Source organism: Clavelina lepadiformis, chromosome 6 (genome assembly GCF_947623445.1).
Source record: "Clavelina lepadiformis chromosome 6, kaClaLepa1.1, whole genome shotgun sequence".
Lineage (NCBI taxonomy): Eukaryota > Metazoa > Chordata > Ascidiacea > Aplousobranchia > Clavelinidae > Clavelina > Clavelina lepadiformis.
The window spans coordinates 5,052,868-5,074,892 of record NC_135245.1 but is presented as its reverse complement, the minus strand read 5'-3'; the positions used below and the strand labels follow the sequence as shown (position 1 = coordinate 5,074,892).

At 34.3% G+C, this 22,025-nt stretch overlaps 4 protein-coding genes across 4 annotated transcripts; 3 read left to right on the top strand and 1 right to left on the bottom strand.

The window, feature by feature from the left end:
* Window positions 1-1,955: 1,955 nt before the first annotated feature.
* LOC143462183 (small ribosomal subunit protein eS25-like) lies at window positions 1,956-3,152 on the top strand (the record flags this gene model as incomplete). Its single annotated transcript, XM_076960238.1, has 4 exons — window positions 1,956-2,135; window positions 2,552-2,651; window positions 2,840-2,874; window positions 3,088-3,152. Coding segments are annotated over 4 exons (348 nt in total), but the record flags the coding sequence as incomplete, so codon positions are not given.
* Window positions 3,153-6,114: 2,962 nt separating this feature from the next.
* On the top strand, window positions 6,115-9,809 carry LOC143461677 (cell cycle checkpoint protein RAD1-like). Its single transcript, XM_076959497.1, has one exon. The coding sequence runs from the start codon at window positions 8,745-8,747 to the stop codon at window positions 9,582-9,584; it is 840 nt and encodes a 279-aa protein (XP_076815612.1). The 5' UTR covers window positions 6,115-8,744; the 3' UTR covers window positions 9,585-9,809.
* Window positions 9,810-9,836: 27 nt separating this feature from the next.
* LOC143461676 (D-glucuronyl C5-epimerase B-like) lies at window positions 9,837-13,789 on the top strand. The gene is made up of 7 exons (XM_076959496.1): window positions 9,837-10,445; window positions 10,658-10,766; window positions 10,974-11,116; window positions 11,566-11,656; window positions 11,731-11,890; window positions 12,195-12,351; window positions 12,454-13,789. Exons 1-7 carry the CDS (start codon window positions 9,981-9,983, stop codon window positions 13,243-13,245), a joined length of 1,917 nt encoding a protein of 638 aa, XP_076815611.1. The 5' UTR covers window positions 9,837-9,980; the 3' UTR covers window positions 13,246-13,789.
* A 147-nt stretch (window positions 13,790-13,936) lies between these two features.
* On the bottom strand, window positions 13,937-16,923 carry LOC143461675 (uncharacterized). The gene is made up of 4 exons (XM_076959495.1): window positions 16,230-16,923; window positions 15,134-16,099; window positions 14,795-15,018; window positions 13,937-14,655 (listed from the first exon to the last, which is right to left on the bottom strand). Exons 1-4 carry the CDS (start codon window positions 16,777-16,779, stop codon window positions 14,458-14,460), a joined length of 1,938 nt encoding a protein of 645 aa, XP_076815610.1. The 5' UTR covers window positions 16,780-16,923; the 3' UTR covers window positions 13,937-14,457.
* Window positions 16,924-22,025: the final 5,102 nt, after the last annotated feature.

Here is a 22,025-nt window from a genome sequence, read left to right as displayed (position 1 = left end):
AAATATTATCATACCAATTCCTCTATTTCTTAAATTTTTAAAGAACTTCCTTTTCTGTAGCCTAAGTTTCTTTTTTAACCACTTTTCTCTGCTTGGGTCTGAATTATGTGGCGGAGCCAGTGTGCCAAAAAATCTGCTAAAATGCGTTCGGTTTTTTATGGAAAGCAAGTTATGTCTATGGAGAAGTAGGCTATGGTGTACGGTACATTTGCGAAAATGTATGCTTGCTTGTTTAAGTTTACCTGACAGTTTTAGGTGATGCTTGGAAAAGATCGTTCAAAAATTAAATACCGTATTTTCTTGAATAGAGGTCGCACAATTTGATTAAAAATAAACAATAGAAGCTGCAGAAGACAATGATGAAATCGCTTCTTTACTGATAAAAGACCTATAAACCTTTTTGTCAAAAGAGCGCAGAATTTGATTGTCACCAAATCAACACTACCGGTACTTCCTTTTGGTTTTGTTTGCCTTACACAAATGCGGCAATAATAGCAGCTGTCGGATTAGCGGTTTTACAAAAGGAGACAATAAAATTGCAGCGGACTTACTGTTTCTGTTTTCTTGTTACCGGAACTTATAGTAGATATACTCAAATGCCCACTGAGCACCAATTCGAAGACAAAAACGTTCATGTAATAAAAATAGAAGCCGCAAAAACATTCAAAAATAAAAAATAGTACCCGCGGTTTCTATTCAAGAGAATACGGTATAAAAACATACGATCATGTTTAAAAAATTCACCAATCAAAAAAATGGCAGGATCAGCACAGATACATGCCAAACTAAAAAATTTTGTGGAAATTACATAGACTGGTTCCATTCAAAGAAAAAGAGTACACTGCAGAAGAGTTGCAATTACTTGAACTTTTTACTAAACCTGGCAGTTTAAAAGTGTGTTATTTTAGATTCTGCATGTGATGGTATGAATTTTGTAGTTATACGCTGAGAATAACTTTATTTTGCTCAACGTATTTGGGTTGGAATCAGCAGCATATCATAGTTTTTGGTACACTAGCTTCTCGATTGTAATCTTCAACCTAAAATGGCATAATTAAATGTAAATTTACCTCAACTAATTTGCTTTCAACTCAATTCAAGTCATGGAGTTAGGTTTTTTAAAAGACTAGATTTGTGCTTAAGTGCTTTAAAGCTTCGTCTTAATGTGGAGATGTCGGTTGACTTGACTCGAATCACAAAACAAATTCTTTCCAATCGATAAAAAATTACTGAAAATTTTGTTGAATGTACGAAACTGTCAGAGATAGATAAAATCAGATTTTATGCCTATATTTTTGTTTTGATGATTCGGAAAGTGTAAAATGAATCGTTAATAGTGACTTGATTTTCACTTGAACTGTGTTAATGGAAATTGATTTGACTTGGCTTACGTGACTTGTATCACGACATTGACGATTTGCTTCCATCTTTACCTCTGACACAAACTCATACTTCTGTTGATTAAATTAAACAAGTTGGGCAGCGAATTGTAATATACGCTAGTTTTCTACTTAAAATGACATACTTTGTTTGGAAACTTATACTTTTATGACCAAATTACCTCAAAATTAAACTTGAACGAAAAAAGTAGTCAGGTATTGACAGGATTCGAACCCAAACCCCAGTATACGGGCCCAAACACTAACTTCTACGCCACTGGATTTTTTTTCTCTCGTCCAAAACGATAGTAATAAACCACTCAGCGGAAATCTACTGGTCATAGTATTATGTTATTGCAAGTTAAATGGACACCGCTGAAATAGTCACTTCAATAGTTATTTAAGATAATTTACGGTATGTATTTTTTTCCTAACGTGTTGAACCTTTTACAAAAAGTGCTTTCTGACGGTAAAATAACCAGTTGCTTTTTTCTGATTACCTGAGATCAACTCCTTGTTAGTTTTTGACTAAAAGTTTGTTAAATTTATGGCTTGTTTATTTGTGTTATTTAATCCATTATTGCATTTCAGCCACCAAAGCAACAGCAGAAAGGAGGTAAAACTTCCCAGAAAGCCGGCAAACCATCCGGCTCTGGGAAGGCCAAAAAGAAGAAGTGGTCCAAAGGAAAAGTGCGTGACAAATTAAACAATCTTGTTTTATTTGACAAAGGAACATATGATAAGCTTTATAAAGAGGTGAGTGTTTGCATATATTAAATTTATTAATGTTTGGGGGCAGGCAGGTGGTTGACTTTTTGAATATTCTCTAAATCTGTTTTGCACGTTTCCATAAAGGTTGCATAACTTGGTTGATCTGTGAGGCTACATCATGTGGCTAATGGACATTAGAAATTGATAGATGGGAAAAATTTAAAGACAGAGTTCTTACAAATACAGAATTCAAACTTTGATAGCAGAAATGCAATGTCGACAAATGTTATATGTATTTGGTTATAGCCTATGGTTTTTATACATCTGAAAATAGTTTTAATGAAACAAAAAATAATAGTTATTGTGGTTAATATTTAAATCCCACCAAAATGTAAAAATACGGACAAAACATTGTTTTTCAGTCTTAAACCAACATGTAAACTTGGCATTTTTAAATGTAGGTCCCAAACTATAAGCTCATCACACCAGCGGTTGTGTCTGAAAGACTGAAGATCCGTGGTTCACTTGCACGGAAGGCTCTTATTGAGCTCTTAGGAAAAGGTTACAATTTTGATTTGAATTGGTATCATGAAATATTTTATGTTAATTAAAAGTTGTTAGTGTGCGGTATTATTAACTTTTAAAGCTTTGAGACCCTTATTATGTTGTAAATCATTTTAGTGCCAATTGAAATTAACAGCCAACAAATCTAGCATGTTACTTTACCACAACCTGATTTATAATTTCAGGGCTCATCAAACAAGTCACCAAACACAGTTCTCAAGTAAGGCATATAATCTTTGTTGTGTGTGTTTTTAGGTTGTGATGTTGTACTAATATTTTTGACCTATTTTCATTATCAAAATCATGATTCATGAAAACTTGGTGTTTAATTTAAGTGTAGTTTTCAATAATTTGTATGTGATGAAAAGCTGTAACCGCATATTGGACACATGTTTAAATTTAGGCTGTTATTAACTCTTTGTACCATTTCCAGGTTATTTATACTAGAGCAACTTCAGAAGCGTGATCGACGATGCTCCAATAAATACCTAAAACCTGTTTTGGTTTCATTGATTTGTCAAGTGTCAGTGGTAGGACCAAATGATAAAACTCATAAAACAGGATAACACGAAAGCATTTGAGTTTTGATAATTTGGTTATAATTTCAAACCTAATGTTTTGTGTGGCATCATACTGTCAGTAATGCAAGAGAAGTGAACGGCAGCCTGCCTAAGGTTGTTTCAATAGTAATGGTTTTACCATAATTGGGTATGCGCAGTGTTCTTGCATTACAGGTCAGCACACAGTGAACAAACTAGGTTTCTGTAAAAGCTATTTCACTATGAATTGGATAAAACGGCTCTCAGGAATCTAAAATATAGCACAACGCAACTCTGGCATCTGTGTTTGAGCACATGCTAACAGGAATGCCCTATTGGAATGGTTTAGTAAGGGTATACATTAGGGTTATGACTTAAAAAAAAAATTTAAAATTTTGTGTGTCCTGTAATTACAAATGATGAACTTTTATGTCCTGATTTGAAAACTCACAAAAGTTAGGACTGTTTAAACAAAAATCTCCCGCACCAAATTTTTCCAGTTTTCAATGTATGTAATATATATATATATATAAATATCGACTAATTTGAATTTGCCTGACATAATTTTAATTGCGAAGATTTTGAAATTTTTTTTTTGGTAAATTGTGTGAGCAGTTATAAGAGATGACAACAATGCAAAGCTAAAATTAAAATAAATTATGAAAGAGGAGAATAATTTCTGTTTACACTTTGATGGAAAAAAGATTGGCAAACATGAATATCAGGTAGTATGCTAAAAAAGTCCATCAAGATAAATCAAACTGGGTGTTCTAAAATTCGAAAGTGGAACAGGTCGAGATATTTTCAGCAGCTTAGAAAACCTACTAGATGAATATGATGCATGGAAAAATTTGAAAATGATCATATGTGACACAACATCTGTTAATACTGGACAGCTGAATGGCGTTGTTGTGAAACTGCAAAATGCAAGGATCAGCAAGGGTTTTGATAAACCACAGTATATTGGTTGCCAACATAATATTCTTGATAGAGTCTTAAAGCATGTATTATAGTTCTTCAATCCAACGTCTTCAACAAAACCAACTCTCAACTACAAATTTGTAGATGATGTGGTGAAACACTACGAAAACTTTCAGCAATCCTACAAGCCAGAAATTGAGATGGAAATGGTTGAAAACCCAGGATGGAGGGATGATTTCAAGTTTCTCTTTGAGTTGTGCAGAGCATTCCGCTTCTTCAAAGAAAATGGTAGATTTCCACTAATCAAATGGCATAAATTTCCATCTCTACACAATGCTAGATGGAATTCAAGAGCCATTTATGCTATGATTGCCTACTTCCTCATCCCTAGATGGAGATTAACTCTGGAGATATCATGCTCATTCATTGCAAATGTGTGGCAGGAAGCCTCGTTTTCTAACAAAAGGTTTAAAGATGGAATATACCAAAGATTATTTGATGCTATCTTTGAGCTCGAATGTCCTGCAGCCTTAAAGTGCCTTAAAACCCATTGGAATTTGGATAAGTCCATGTAGATGTACATTTTTGTAGATGACCCACGGCCACGCACTAACATAATTGCAGAAAGGGGAGTCAAATTGATGGAAGAACTTTACCAGAAGTGCTAAAAGGACAAATATTTGAACATTAATTTTGTAGCAAAAATGAAGTTTTGAATTGTAATTTTTTTTTACTTTTGGACCAATGTCAAAAATTAAAGTCAGTTTGTGCGGGATATTTTTTACGATTTGAACGAAATAATTATAATTTTCTAAATTTATACCAAAATGTTCATTGATTCCTGCTACAGGCAAAAAAAAAATTTCCTAGTCATAACCCTAGTATACATACATATTTTAGATTTATGCCATTTAAAAAACCCTTGAGTAAAGAAGAGTAGTATGTTGAAAAATTATAGAAGAATCAATATGAATTTTTCCTAAATTCCAGTTTTAGTTCAATGAAAGGATTGTAAGGGTAAAATTTGTACTCTTACCAGCATTGCCTTAATTTCATGATTTCTCCTACACTAAGGCAAAGAACTACACAAACAAGATAGTAAAAAATAATGGTAGTTGTATTTACACATAATACACACGCAGACGGTACTGATGCGCAGCAATATGGCGTTACTACAGTAAGGTATAGTGCAGTATTTACTTCCTTGCAAAAACGTCGTTATAAGTTATAGTGACATCATAATTACGTCAAATACGACCAGGCAACCTAAACCGTCATACGAGAACGTCGCGGAGTGAGAAGAGTACAACTGTCAAAATAAACAAACAAAATGCTCTTGGGATCAAAACGTATCGCTATAGGCCAGGGGCGGGAACTTCTTCGATCGGCGGGCTTGATATGAGAAAGTGAAGTACTTGGCGGGCCGGATTCCTGAATAAATACATTAATCGTGTATTTATCCTCCTATGCGAGGAATAAATCGTATTTAATGTAAACTTTAAGTTTTAAGCATAGAGACCAAAAACAGTATCTTAAAAAATAACTAACAATCACTATGTTTGACGTAGTAAGCAAGTAGTGAGGGAATGTCAGACTGTGGCCGCAGGCCACATTATCATGTAATACCGAAAACTGTCTGCGGGCCGTATGTTGCCCGCCCCTGCTATAGGCGAACTCGAATGTACGTAAAAGATAAGAATTTCACCGGAACCAACGAAAAACTGACGATATAGGCGAATTCTACTGTAGTATATAATTACCTAGTGTGTCTAGCATTTTGCGAATCGCATTATAACTCTTAAATTCTACAGTTGTTATTCAAAGGACAGAAATAAAAAGTTGTATCGTATAACGTTTGTCTTGAGAATTTTAATGACCCTGAGTTGAGGAGTTCCATAACTAGAAAGTTAGGGAAACACTGCGTAAATTAATTATCATATTCATTGAATCCGATCCGAAGCGCATCACGTAACCTTGAGTTCCTGTGAAGATTTCTATTCATTTGCTGTACGAACAGACAGCACAATGAGTCACTGTAATTCAATTGATTGCCAGTTAAAATTCACGGCGGTTACAGGTATCAAGGTTTTTCACATCCAAATCAGGATGGAATATTAGCTTAGTGCCGGATTTACAATGTAGCATTTGCTACGGGTCCCGCGCTAAGACCGTCTTCTACCTCGTCTTAACATAAAAGAATGAAAAAGACCTATGACAATATGGTAGCATTGACTGCAGTTATTCTCAACCAGGGGTTCGTGGAAAAGTTGCAGGGCGGAGATCCGCAATGATTTTTAGGAAAAACACGTTTGTCGTGTTGCCGATATAACAGTTCATACATAATTGTAAACAGCGGCATTTAGCATTACATTTCACAAAGTTTTGAAATTAATTTGGACATATTAGGGCCTCGCAGATTTTTTGTGTTGCAGGCCTCGCACCACTGACATTATTATACTTTTATTTGATTCGTACTGTCTATCTTTTAGTGCACATGTGAGCCTCAATATTGTGCCCTCTCCTGGCCACAGAAACAGGATTCCTGTAGCCTACCTAGGATGGAGTTTCTTTTGTGCGGTTTTCTGTAAACATCCATTTGTTGGGCACTTAAGATATAGGCCTATGTCGCTTTATATATTTATTTCAGCTATTAATATGCGTGTTTTCAATATTAGGGAACATGTCCTCTAGGCCTACATCTTCAAACAGTGTATTTGGTTTGTTGTTTGTTAATTTGGCCTTAATTCAGTTAAACTTATAAATTATTTTTGGGGTTTGGTGGCTATGCTAACCTACCATCTTATACCACAATTGCATTATTGCTATGTTGCATGTTTTAAGCCCTTAAGCTTAGCCACTTTTTCCTGCCTGTTAACTGTTTGTGAGCATGTGTTTTTATTGTGCTATATCTACAACGGTTAGCATCGTAACTTTGGCTATGCACAGTTAATGGCGAAAAATAAACAATACAGTGATTGGAGAACAACGTTGTCATAACGATTTTTGTGGGAGTGTATGACTGGTCAAACCAACCACATAAGTTACTAAAGTAGAAGACTAGAAGTAAGCTATTTTTACTCTTGGGCAAATTCCCTCCATTACAATTAAGAGGTTTTGAAGAAAGTATATCATTTTAAACTGTGGCTCAAGCAAAAGGTAGTCATCAATCGAAAGAAAAAGTTGTAAAAGCACAAATTATACCACGAGCTTGCTAAAAGTAATACAACTGCAGGGAAATACATGATTTTATGAAACTAACTTGTTTACAACATGCTTTTGTCAGCACTTGGTCACAGCTAATTTGAAATAAATACGTGAAAGTCTAGCTGTAGACTGTGTTTCGTTGATTGCAAAGCTTTGTTTAGAAGTGATTTTAAATGAAAAATACTACAAATTATCTTCTTACCAAAACACTAACTAGCTACTTTCTACTTTAGCACTTGGTAAACCTTCTGAAATACGTTACTTTGGCCTAAAAATCTGCTACTTCAGTAAAAGTAGAAATATCCATGGACAAAACCAATAAAGTTAGTAGTTAAAATAGAAGATATCTATTTACGTTGATAACTTAAGTAAAACTATACTACATAACAAATCACCACTACAAAAGAATATTGAAAATCCTTGATTTGTACACACACCAAAGACTTGTATGATGAAATTTGTATTTTACCAGCACTGTAAATGTTGTCCTGGTTACAGGAATTACTGTAAATTATATTTATGTCCACCAAAAGGTTTGTATCAGTATCAAATGATTGTATCAGTACTACAAAGCACAGTTAAAGCAAATCACAGAGAAGAAAAAAAGAATTATGCACCGAGGTCACTCTTGCCTATTCAATAAACAACGGCTAAACTGTCAGACTGTGTTTACTTAGGCAGTTGATCAACTGAGTGACACATTGGTAGGTACTGTTCAAACTACAGTAATGAGTTAGGGCTAGGGTTAATTATGTCACTCGAATGAATAATTTATGTCATAATTATGTCACTCAAATACTGTCACTCAAATGAACTGTCACTCAGATGATATACACCCATTTACTTACTACCGGTATATATTAAGATTGTTGGCATACTGCTATCCACACATAATTATAACCCATTGTAGATGTAGTAATCTGCAAAACAAAGGTAACTTTAATATTGACATTCAGACTATTGTTGTTTTTTTTCTGGATTGGTAAAAATATCTGATTTTTACAAGAAATATAGCATGCACAAGTCCAAGTCCGGCATGTACTAATGTATGTCACTATGTGTGCAAAGTTTTATAAATCCTGCATTTGTTTATCATTAATAGGTAAGTAACCAAATTACTGTGAGGCATATCACACATGGGTACCTCTACGCATTTGTAAACTTTCTTTTAGCTTACGTTTACTTTCACAATTGCGTTGTTAATTTTAGCTTTCTAATACTTACTCTGATGTATCTATTGACATGACCACCCTGGCCACCTGGCAGATGTTTTTTTAGTTCTATTTTAATGAATGTTGTTTTTACTTTGAAGTTTAGCATAATAAGCCTATGTGTATCAGGTAGCATGCCATATAGGCCTTACAGTATATGTATAAATAGCACTGATTCTGAAACTCGTTTTGTTTAGCTTTTTTTCGGAACTAACATGGTTTTGCTAACTCAAAATGAAGAGGAAAGGTATGCCTTCAATGCAAACATGAATAATGCGAGAAATTTGTCACATATTTTGAAAGCAATTCATTTCAAAGACACTGCCACCGTGTTTGTTACTGAAAATGGAATGAAGGTTACCGTTGAAGATGCTAAATGCATTCAAGCCAATGCATTTATTCAAGCCCAAGTTTTTCAAGATTATATTATTCGTGAAGATTCCATTACATTCTGTATTAATCTTGACATCTTGCAAGAATGTTTGAGCATATTTGGAAGCAACCCACCATCAGTTACTGCCATGAGAATGATGTATAACGGTTACGGAACTCCTCTTGTAATAACTCTTGAAGAAGATGGTGCTGTAACTGGCTGTAGTATTAAAACGCAGGAACCAGATCAAACACTGGACTTTGAGTTTTCCGCAGCAAATGTAATTAACAAAGTCATTATGAAAGCTGAATGTTTGAAAGAAGCATTTAATGAATTAGATGTGACAAGTGAAGTTTTGCAAATAACCATGTCTCCAGATCATCCTTTTTTTAGGTTGTCTACGTTCGGAACACTTGGCCAGTCACATCATGATATCCCAAACACATCTGACATGGTTGAGTTTTTTGAATGTAATCAAACTCAGTCAAACCGATACAGGCTAAGTCTCTTGAAACCTTCAGTCAAAGCTGTAAATCTTGCTACAAAAGTTTGTGTAAGAATGGACCATCGTGGTTTCCTATCCCTGCAGTATATGATTAAGAATGAAAATGGCCAGATTTGTTTTGTTGAATATTATTGCTGCCCTGATGAAGAGCTTGAAAATAATGATAATCAGTTTTGATTGCTTCAGTTATTATTTGTTTTCTACAAACTAGTTTCATTATTAACATGCTTTTACTTTTTGTTAAATAGAGATTTGTTACCATGTTGCTGTAATGTCACTTTATTCTGATTTTTATTGTTAAGAGTTGTTATATTGTGATATAAATATTGTAGTTTTTATTTCATCCATTATTAATTTAGTTAATTAGTAATTTATTAATTAATTTCAATTGTTGTTTATTAGTTGGCTACTTGAGATAAAAATTTACAAGCTAGTCTTTTCTGATAAAATTTTCTTATTAATATTTTAAAAGGTATATACTTTTTCTTACATTTTTTATTGACTGATTACGTTTACCGGATGGATGAATGTTAAAAACATGGAAACATATTAATCTGTGATGCTTTGTCCTCCATGCAAAGTAAGATGCTGTGGCAGACCTTACGCTATCTGAGAAGTCTGTTTGCATTTAAAAAATATGCAATTCTAGCTGCCTTAATTTTAATCCTTCTTGTACTTCTCTTGATACAAAAAGACGACAGTGTTGTTGAATGTGATACTAACATCAGATCGCTTTACGACATACCTCCTGAAGTACAGGAGCAATTGAAAAAGCAATGGTTAAGTGAGCAAAATCAACTTAATCCCCAGAAAGTTCTACCGGATGAACCTCCCAATCAGGATGCTAACCCACCACCAGTTGCTCCATTAGAATGTCTGATAAACGATGATTACCCTGTGCAGTGTCTCAAAACAACTGACAAAGATGAAATTGTGTACATGCCTTTTAGTTTTATTGAGAAATATTTTGAGGTATATGGGGCAATGAAGCATTATGATGGTTATGATCGATTCGAATTTTCTCACAGTTATGGAAAGGTTTGTATAATTCAATACAAAGTTTTTACTTTCTACTATTTAGTTCTACACATATTTGTTATCAGAATATACCGGTGCTCAAAAACGAAAAACTGTGATTGTTTTCATATATGTTAAGTGAATTAGCCTTAATATTGCACAGTCTTGTATTTCATTATACAGAAAATGCTCTTGAGCCGTTTTATTAGAATAATTCGCTGTTTTATTTACAGGTTATTAATGAATTGCCAACACCATATACATACCATGGTATGTTAATGAGCTTTGATACATATAATGTGGAAGTTCGTGACAGGGTAAAGTGTGTATCTGGAATTGAAGGTATTCACTGAATAATGTGGTGCTTTGATAGGAAGAAGCATATCTGTGAAAAATGTGAAATGCACAAAGTTTATATATGTGCATAGTTTACTAATGCATAATTGTGTATACAGAAATGAGAGATAACAACTGTATGCATACAACAAAGTACTGCTGAAATACTGTTTATGCTCAATTCACAATTCTTTGTTTGATAAATTTTGAAAGGCGTTCCACTCTCTTCGCAATGGGGTAAACATGGTTATTTTTATGGAATTCAAATCTGTCAATATGGCTTAAGTCATTACTGTAAAAATCTTGTGCAAAAGTTACCCCAAGAAACCGTTTATGAAGATGCTGACACCATACAGGTCTGTAGTTAAAAGTATCTTATTTGAAAATATTTAAGAGAAATCAGGTTGTGATTTAGATCTAGCAAAAAAATTTGTGTTCTAATGATTTTACTGATGCTTAAATCATTTTTTCAAAAACATAGACTAATTATGTTTGTGTTTAATTTGTTGTTTGTTGATTGTTTGATAGTGATTTGTGCCATAACATTTAAATATTCTGGTTCATTATCAGTTCAACAACATTAGATAAGATGAGAAAACCCCAATCTAAAACAGGACTTTGCAGAGCTATGATAGAAATGTAGATGCCTCATGCAGCTGCTGTAGAGATTATTGCTTTCATTTTAATGCCTGTGCTAATAGAACTATAAGTGTATAATACTTTATAAGTGTATTATATAATGATAATGCATATTTTTATTTTTGCCAAATCATGCTTTTTGTATTCACTCCTGGTCTCTTTGCAGCCTGTTTGGAAGCAATCTAATAAACAATGCATCACTCAATATGTTGACGACCCATTAATTAGGAACAAGGTTGTCAAATTTACCACACCAGGTACCACACACTTGTTTGCCTAAATAAGTTTGTTAAGGGCTCGTAGTTTTCAATTTAAATGATTTTGAAAACAGATTCAATACCTTTGGGAAGCGGACTCACCCTGCATATTGGTAATACGGTTGAGCGTGTTCTGTCATTCGATATTAGATTTGTTGGAAATGGATCCATATCAGTGATGGTGGATACCAATGACAAAGCAAAGCAATACACCATACATTACATAACAAACAAGTATTGCTGAAAAGTTTTTATAACAACTGTAGCTGAATAAAAAGTTATGTTTTTAGAATATATACTGGGATTTTGTTATTCACCACATATTAACCCAAACATCTCACTGTTATGGAACGTTTTTTCTCCTATTTACGTACATTTTATTTCATTTTGTTATTCTGAAAACCTCACTTATCCCCAAAGAATTCTCTAGAGAAAATGGTGTATAGCAATGAGATCCCATTGTATGTGCTTTACTTCTGAATGTCACTTTTGTTGATTTTGATATGGCAAAAACATTTGCAATACATTTAATTTGCAGTTTGTTGCTTGACTTCGATCACCGATCAAATATCTTTTATGGCATCGGTGCAACGCAATCATGGAGACATATTGCTCGTGATCTTGTTACTGATTTGAGAAAAGGAATTGGTTTGTCCAGTACGAAGAAAAAGAAGGTCAAAACATCTATTACAAAGGTAGAATATATGTTTCAGCCGTTCTGTTCAAAAATTAAAAAAATCTCCAAGCCATTTTTGTTTGTTCTTTATATTCAAACCATTTTGTTTCCAAAATCCTAGGTAACTTGCCTTATTGTTCGCGGATCTGGGTTTATCGATAACATCACTGTTTCCACAAGTCAGCACATGTCACAATTTCAAGCTGCCAGCGATTGGATTGTAAAAAATCAGGATCCTGAATCTGGTGGATGGAAGAATGACATTGAGAGAGTGCTTCCAGGTTATGACCCTATTCCTCCCGGTTGGCTCTCAGCAATGGGACAGGGCCAGGCATTGTCTCTTTTGTCCAGAGCATACTATGTTTACAAAAATGAATCTTACCTAAAAACCCTTGCTCTGGGATTGCTACCATTCACACTTCCTTCTAACAAGGGTGGTGTGCAAGCTATGTTTATGGGAAAATATGTGTGGTATGAAGAGTATCCAACCTCTCCTTCCTCTTTTGTTTTGAATGGCTTTATTTATTCTCTCATTGGATTATACGACTTCAAATCTTTGTTGGAGGATCAGTTTGGAATGGGAAGTGAGAACCTTCCTGCAGACACAGTTACTCAATTTGAGAGGTTAGGTGTAAACCTTCCTAAAGTATACAGTCAAGCTTCTAAGCTTTTTCAAGATGGTATGACCTCTTTGAAAGCTATGCTTCCTCTTTACGATGGAGGAACAAGGACATTTTATGATCTTCGTCATTTTATTTTAAAAATTCAACCAAAAATTGCACGATGGGATTACCATGTTACACATCTTGACCAGTTGGCCCTCATGTCATCAATTTCAGATGATCCCATATTTCAACAGGTTTTTCAGCGCTGGAAGGGTTATACAGTGGGAAAGCCATCACAACACAACTGAAATTTTTTCACTTTGACTCGTTTTTCTAACCTTCCATATTATTTCTAAATGATGTCATCCATCATCTCACTATGTCCCCCTTTTCAGAAATTACATATTTGCTTAAATTTGTAACCTTTTCTGAAACATTATTATATGATTTGCCAACAATGCTTTGTTTTTGAATTGTAGATGATTATTACGTTACTGATATTTGAACATGTGGTGCTGAAAAGAGAAATTTGCTTGGATTTTTATTTTTAGATATTCATTGCGTTTCACTGCTTTTTATGTTTTTAAAAATTCTTTACCATCAGTATTTAGGATACATTTATTGTTGTAATTTTTTTGCCAATTTGTTGCAACTCAAATTGTGTATTTCATACTAATGTGATGTACCATGAACACATTATTTTGAATTGAACATATTATATGTGAAATATTTTTACTGCTTTGTTCGTAGTCACCTCCTCTGGCATGTCACAGTCAATTTCAAGCGATCACCTTTGATTAGCATAACTTCTGTTTATTTTTACTTGACATTAGTAATTCCTGTATACGTTTATTTCAAATTGTCTGTTCTTAGCTGAGCACTTATTAGGCAGACCAGAGATTCACTGAAAGTGTTACTATGGAGGATTAGGCAAAATGACACACACTGTATGTGAAAGGTTACATACCGTTACTTCAAAAACAATGTTTCATGCAAAGCTGTGATCAATGCAGTTTATTATTACAAAGTGAGAAGCATGCACAGTTTAGTCAATCGCAAACAACTCTATTCAATATGTAAGGTCTACACAAAATAATAATACATAACCAAAATTAACATTTCTGCGACTTTCGGTCATTTGTTTTCGTCACACATTCAACATTACATAATTCTTTTCCTGAAAGTACAACTAACATCTAGAACAAAGCAGTTATAGCTAAATGAAACACTTGGCTATAACACAATGTAATTGGATTTTACTATTTTGATATCAGAAGGCTATGAGAGTATATAAGGTTAAATTACACATTCACAAGCAGTTTACCATCATTCATAGGCAGTTTACCATCTAACAATGTTACCTCAATCTCCACCCCATGGACACACACAACATAGTTAAGTTACTAATTAACAAATACGGTTATTGCACAAGCATATTTATTTCAGAGCAGGATCCGCCATACCACTGCACACTGGAGTTAATTTTGGCAATTGTGTGGTTAGCTGGAAAAAGCTCAAGTTTAATTTTCTTTTCCACTTCCTGACAGCGAAGCATGCCTGCTTAGTGAGTTGACATCAAGAGACCTGTGACATTTATTTTCTTCTAAAGCAAGGCTGACAGAGTGGGACCTAGTCACCAATGTGCCTCTGTAGCGTGGCACTTTGCTTGTATTTCGTAGATTTTCTTTTAAATTTCTCCTCTCCCCGGAACCAAAACCCTAAAAATGTGGTGAATTATTTTCCGTTTACGTCCATACTAAAAGAAATGAGTAACATAAATTACATTGAAACAACTTTTTAGGTAAAAGAGGGAAGAGAAGTGACAAAAAACAGAATAATAATTATAAAACTGTTTACCTGCTTGGGTTCTGGAGAATTACTATGACCCAGGACAGCTAAAGGTGATCGAAATGACTTGGTAATTTGAGTATTATTATGGATTTTCTGCTTTGGTTTTTGAAGGGGCTGATTTTCACCTTGAATGGCTGCAGAAAGTACATTTGTTTGTTCATCTGCGGCAATTTGTAAAAAAAGCGAAGTCTTTGATCCAGCACTTAACAACTTATGATGTCCTGGAACACCTAAAATGGACAGGTCTTATGTAATGTACATAATAATTTTGTTATATACTACAGTATAGACCACAAATATTATGATTACGACTTCCAATTTATCATTAATTACATGCATCTTTACCTTTTATAACTGATGGAATCTGAGACCTTTTCTTTAATTTTGTATTTGGCACTTCATTTTGGTTTGCTTTATTGGCAGAATTCTTTAATTTTAAATTATTTCTATGGAGCACATTTTCGTCTTTCAAGAGTTTTATTTCACTGTTGTCTGGTTGACTGATGTCAGATGGAGAAGCAATACCTTTGCATTTGTCATTATCTGTAAGCAATGTTTGGACAGCATTAGGATTGCATTCACCTAGAGGCAGGTTGAGTTGATTGACATTTTTAGTATCTGACAGCTTTTGATTAGATAAGTGACCAGGTCTATCTTCTGTTACTAAATCTTCTTCACTATTTATATTTGCTTGTACAGGTAATTCAGAGTTGTCAGTTGTGATACTAGGTCTTGTTGATAGAAACTCTTCTGCAGTTTCTTGACAATTCTCATTGGTTTCTGATGAAAATGTTGATAAAAGTATAGCATCTTTCTGTGAAGCATCTTGATGCGATACTGATCCAGCTGCTACTACAAATGCATGACCAGTGCCATTGACATCTTGGCAAGCAATTACATTATCTTTACAAGTCACAGAGTTGTGTATTACGGCTGTTTCTGCTAATATAGAATCTTCATTGTTTTCAACCAAATTAACTGCATCCATTAAGTCTATTTCACAATCCTCAGCCTCATTGAAGTCAGTTGTGTTAATGCTAGGGCATTCGCTTCCACAGTTTACAGCAACACTAGACATAGATATATTTGAACTGCTTGAAGAGCTAAGATTTAAGTGAGCAGCAAAATTTATATCTTCTGGGGACTGCACCTGCGCCACTTCATCATTAGTTTGTCCTACAGTGACATGGGTTATACTGTCATCTACCACATCATCCTGCAAGTCCACTTTGAACAGCTTTGATTTTTCCACTACTGCAACTGGTGATGACATCAAAGTATTGCTCAACAAAACTGTTCGTCGCAGATTCTCTAAAAATAAGCAAATGTTTAAAAAAATCAAAAGGCAAATTAGACTACACTAGTAAATTTCTTAGCAAATGACACAATCAAAACCATATTATATGCACATGCTTTGCATTATAACAATTTAAAATCACACCTTTATATGATAATTTTAGTGGTGTTCTTGAAAGCTCTGTTGTTGGAGATCGAGGGTCATGTAAATCACGGCTTACTGCACTAGCTGTGTTATTGTCAGATTTAGGTTGCTCTTTGGCAGATATAGGTGTCCTGTCAATCCCAACTGTTGGCGATCTTGGATCAATGAGAGTTCTCTCTTCATTCACTTTGTCAGGCAATCGTAATGGGGTTCTAGTAATTCCTTCAGAAGGGGAACGAGGATCAAGTATGTCTGAACCGATGCAATTAGAAACTGTGTCATTGACAACCTTTGGGGTTTGTAGTAAAGATTCAGAATGATCTGTTTTTGTAGTGTCTTTACATGCTTGATTGTTTACTTCAACTGTAGACACAAGACTGGGCTCTTCTTTATTCTCTTGAAGACAGCTGATTGGTGTTCTACATATTTCTGCTGTAGGAGATCGAGGATCACCTGAATAAACTAATTCATGCTCGCCTTTGTCCACACTGGGGGATAGATCCTCCTCTTGTTTTGATATTTCACAGCAGGTACTTTCAGAATTTCCCATGATTTTCTGTTGAACGATTTATTTAGCCAAACTGTAAACGTTTCAACCTGTTGAAACATTACCATGATGGTTATCAATGAGGCTAGTTTCCAAACATGGTTTAGCCTTTCAACCAATTCTTTGTTTGCCTCTAAAATTGATACACAAAATTTAATCTTCCATTAATTAATTATTTCAAAAGAAAAGGAAAATCAGAAAACACTGTCCCCTTTTTATAAGAGAAGCAAACAAGGAAATGGTTTAATGACATTGAAAACAGTTTGTAGGGGCGGATCATAAAAAATCCTAAAATCATTTTTAAGATACACCCTAATATAGAATCTTGTCAAATAGATTTATTACTGAAAAGAAATAGGAGCCACTCTTGTTGAGACACTGCACAAAATGTTTTAAGAATAGCAGGTGCAGCTCCTATTTGAATAAATACATCAAGTTTCATGGATGCATATATTGTGTGTGTCACACTTTGCTTTTTTGTGTGAATTGACTTTGGAAATATTTAACTACAAAACTCTGATGAACCTTATGTCACTTGACATTTACTGGAATCTTGTCTCGTCGTGTTACACCAAAAATTGTGAACATGCACCACTTATTTTGCAAGTTGCAACTATAGTTTTTCCAACTGAAGGTACCCTCAACATTGTTTTTTCACAAGATACCTTGGAGTATAGAGTAACACACTTAAGGTGCGTTTACTATGCATACTCGGGTATAGTGAGGGTCATTTCATACAAAATCAACCAGAAAAAATGAAAATATACACTCTTACATCTAAGATTTTTTTGTTTTACTTCTGTTATAAAGAATCCGAAAAAAAAACAAAAAATATAGCTTTCTAGGTCAATAGAGTTTTAAGATATATTATAAACCCTTGAAATTTTGTATCCACTGGCATTTTTTTTTAATAAAGTATGGTAATTTCTTCTCCTATATTACGGATTTACAGTATAACTACTACATATTGTATATTGTTTAAACATTTGTCTTGCATAATACATTGATTTCAGTCTATTGTGGTTTTGTAATTCTAATAGCAAACTAAATGATAGCTTTAAGAAAATTATATTTAGATAAAAGTGATATTAGTAGTGATTGCAAAGTTGTCTTTGCAAAGTATATAAATTGATATACCGTAAAACCTCTATTTGAGCGCCACCTCTATTTGAACACCACCTCTAATAGAACGCCACTTTTAAACAAGAGTTGAAAAATAGAGCGCCTCCCTCTAATTGAACGCCACCTCTAATAGAACACCACTTTTAGTATATACCGGTAAATGTGTTTGGTGTTTTTTCTTTTCATTAATAAACTTTATTTCAAAATTCTGACCAGCTAGTCGAAAAATAGAGCGCCAACCTCTAATTGAACGTCACCTCTAATAGAATGCCACTTTTAAACAAGAGTTGAAAAATAGAGCGCCATGGCGGTGAAATAGAGGTTTTACGGTATATAAATAGTCAATTTGCCAAGCTTTTTTATGCGATTAACCGATGTATGCGTTTTTCACCTACATTTTCTCCGCTATTCTCTTTTAAACACCGGCGCACGCATTCTTGCTCCTCCGCCGATTTTTGGAATGACACAATGCATTATGACGCAACGAGTGAGCTTCCTTCTTTTCGATTTCGACACAAAAAAAACACAAAACAAAAACGGAAGGTTGCGCTTTGCGACGTAACAATCCTTAAATAAAAATTAGTCTTGTTGTTCTATTGTGATGTAACGATCCGTAACAATCCTTAAATGAAACGTAGTTTTGTGGTTCATAATCACTGTAGAAAAGGCCTTTTTTCGTGAAGTTTTACTTTATTGTTCAAATTATTTACGTGCTACTGTCTCTATAGCCTTCAGCCTTGCGGTGAATTTAATCACAGCTGTCTTTAATTCACAACTGCTGTCTTCAGTGTCTTGCCGTGTATTTAATCGCTGCGGGTTATGGGAGATCTTGCGATGATTTTTGTTTATTGGTGAGGATAATCTTAAGCAACTTAACACTTCATCAAAGGAAATATGCGGTTAAGTGATACAAGTCTACAAATCAATCAAGAATTCCTATTCGATTAACCGATTTATACGATTAACCGTTATGCGATTAACCGTTGAATTTTCTTCACAAGTGAATGGGAATGGTTTGGGATTATGCAATGCTATGCTATAAAGCGATTTATGCCTTTAACCGATTTCGACTGTATATAGATCTGCACTTTACTTTAAAAAAAAATTTATATATCTATAAAAACAATTTTACTTTTCAACTGTCATGAATTATCACTAAGACTTGAATCTTCGCTCGGGCGCCAAAACCTTTTATTTTATTGTTTTATTTCTAAGTCCTTGACTGCAGAATATAACAGTTTTTACCACGATTATGGTGGTGCAGAAGCAAACTTTTGTTGCGCAGGTTTGCTTTAGTGTACTATAATGGTTGGTATTGCAATTCTCTCTATGCGGAGTCAATGACAAAAAAATAAGCGATATTGTACAATACACTAAATGGGCTAGCTTAATACCTCACTTAGAAAAATAATGAACAGAAAAACAAGAAACAGTTGTTTCCAGGCTTATGAGTGGAGATAAGACACTGTTTCGAATGAGTATCTGAAAAGATTAAAAATGGAACGGATGGAGTCGACCTTGACATTGGACTCGCCTGCCACCAGCTAACTACACCGAAAAAAGATTAGCCTAACTAATTCTAATTCACTCCTCTGAGAAGTAAGGGAGCTTGGCATTTAAATATGAATGCGTTGCATATAGTAGTAGCAGTACAAGAGTTGCTACATATCACACAGCTGGCAACGTCTTCATTTTCATGTAATGCTATGAGAAAACCAGGTTTTCTTCATGTGAGATTGTCAGAGATGGTCTTAATTTTCAGAAGTACAGTCCAGGTAGTAGTTAAGAGGCAGGTAGTAAAGAATAAAGATAGGGATTTTATGGGAGTTTTTACAGTGCAATATAGTCTCTTGACTGAAGTGATTAAAAAGAAAGTTAAAGATATGATAGCTGTCTGTTCACTTAAAATTTGGCATGTATAAATATAAGTTGTCAATTTTGCCTACAAAAATTCATTAAAAAAGTGACACTAACAAACTTAATTAGTGATTTTTGGAAAAATTTCATACATTAGTTACTGTTTCAATGGAAAAAATTGTACATTCCAAGCTATATATCATAGTTTCTTGCTAATCTGACTTAAATATTATATTTTATTAACCTAAATCTTCCTTCTAATCTAAATCTCATTTCAATCAAACCCAACATAGTTTAAGTTGACAGGTCTAGTGCACAAACACGTGACGCAATTGCATACAATTCCCCTGATACCGAAATTGTGATGTCATTTACACAACTAGATTGGGAAGTTTCGTTCAATGCACCGAATAAATGTGCTAAAAATTGTTTCAACTTAATTATAAACACGAATTCTCACCCAGAAACAGCATACTTTCCAACCTGGGTCTAATAACCTAAGTAAAAAAGATTAAACTGCTGGTTGGAATTTCAATTTATAACGAATAAACAAAGAATTCAGCCTTAAGTGAACGTTGTAGCGTAAAAGTTTTTGTGCAATTTCCCTTCAAAAACTGCCATACTTTCCAGTCAGCCCAGACTGCAGAGTATAGCCGTTTTCAGCAAAATCTTGGATTTGCCAAACTTCCAAGAATGACAAGTGTCTTGCGCAAAATGCTCAGACGCAATGGAAGTGCGCTCTTAGGTGCGCAATAGCAACCTGACCTATAGGCCATAACAGTGATCAAATAACTCTAGCCTAGCGTAAAACACAAGGTGGTTGAAACCTAAAAGTTTGGTGGTGATTGATGAATGCATATCAGCCTTTCCGTTTGCAAACTTTTTAGCCTGCATGGAAAACTCATTATGACGAAAAACTTGCGTCCCAAATCCTGCAGTTTCTGCTCTTGCAAGGTTAAGGTTAGGCCTGGACGCCGTTAACGATGGCCAAGTGAGACTTCTAGTCATAAGCTTTTTCCGTACTTTCTTTCGCACAGTGTATTACCCACCAGCCTAATAAACAATGACAGCGGAATAACGACTAAAGTATCAAAATAGTACCACATCACAACAAGTCTTTCTATTTTAATGATGATCATGTCAATCATCGACATTTTTAAATCTCCCCAAAGCATGTAGACTCAAAGCAGTAGAAGAATATAATGTGACGTCAATCTAAAATCACTGCAATCTGCAATGCAATCGTTACAACGCTTTTATGCGAAGTTGGATTGTAAATTGTAGTAAATAAGTAAATTTAATCTGAACAATACTTTTTGCGATTTTTGAAAGCATAAAGATATTGCAACATCATTTATATGAATAGTTTTTCGCACAAAGTGATTTTTACTTTGTACAATATTGCCAGTAAGACCGAATAACAAAATATTTCGCTTGTGGATTTAATCACTTCAACTCCGCATATTTGTATAAGAAAAGGAAAAAATGCGGAAAATATTCGATAGACCTTGCAGAATGCATTTTTTTGTAAAGAATAAAATGAAGATACAGTAGTTTTGTAGTTGGGACATTAACATGGTGTTCCGAAATGTTTTTTCCTTCTTGTTGTTATTATCCGAAATGGAAAAAGTCCCTAATCAAAATCTTTTTTGGTAGCTTGACCTATACACAGGGTTGCCATCAGTCTCAACTGAAAAATAAGGACGACTAGAAAATGAAAGACGAATACCACCTTAAACAGTGTACAACAGGAGAAAGCAACCAGTGTTCCTAAAAAAAAAAAAAAAAAAAAAACAAGACACTATCTGCATGTTCATAATTTTGGTATCTCTTTGGTACAAAATGGTATCGTAAAGGTGACAAAATGCCCAAAATACGAACCTCCGCCCTAAAAATAAGGACGAAAGTGAAAATAAGGACATTTCTTAGAAATAAGGACGGTATGGCAACCCTGCCTATACATGATTCCATCCACTAACATAAATTAGGAATCACAGAATAATGCTTTTATCTATTCTGCTACTTCACCACTCTGGTGAAACACTTTATATTGTATATTTAATTAAGCTGGTTGTTTTTATTTTAATTTCTGGGGAACTTCTAACGTAAAATGTATTTTCAGCACACGACCTTTTGGTGGTCACATTATGCTGCATTGTGAATTTGTCATAAAATAATAAAGTGATTTGTTTTCATTTGTTAAAAACTTATAATTTGTAACATATTACAAATTATTACTGGCAAGCTTTGCATCACTATGCACTGCCATA

Coding starts and splice junctions, on each gene's coding strand:
- LOC143461677 (XM_076959497.1), top strand. CDS start 8,745: ATGGTTTTGCTAACTCAAAATGAAGAGGAAAGGTATGCCTTCAATGCA.
- LOC143461676 (XM_076959496.1), top strand. CDS start 9,981: ATGCAAAGTAAGATGCTGTGGCAGACCTTACGCTATCTGAGAAGTCTG. Junction 11,117..11,565: donor AAGATGCTGACACCATACAG/GTCTGTAGTTAA, acceptor GTCTCTTTGCAG/CCTGTTTGGAAGCAATCTAA. Junction 12,352..12,453: donor TCAAAACATCTATTACAAAG/GTAGAATATATG, acceptor CCAAAATCCTAG/GTAACTTGCCTTATTGTTCG.
- LOC143461675 (XM_076959495.1), bottom strand. CDS start 16,779: ATGGGAAATTCTGAAAGTACCTGCTGTGAAATATCAAAACAAGAGGAG. Junction 16,100..16,229: donor ACTAAAATTATCATATAAAG/GTGTGATTTTAA, acceptor GCTTATTTTTAG/AGAATCTGCGACGAACAGTT. Junction 15,019..15,133: donor GATTCCATCAGTTATAAAAG/GTAAAGATGCAT, acceptor TGTCCATTTTAG/GTGTTCCAGGACATCATAAG.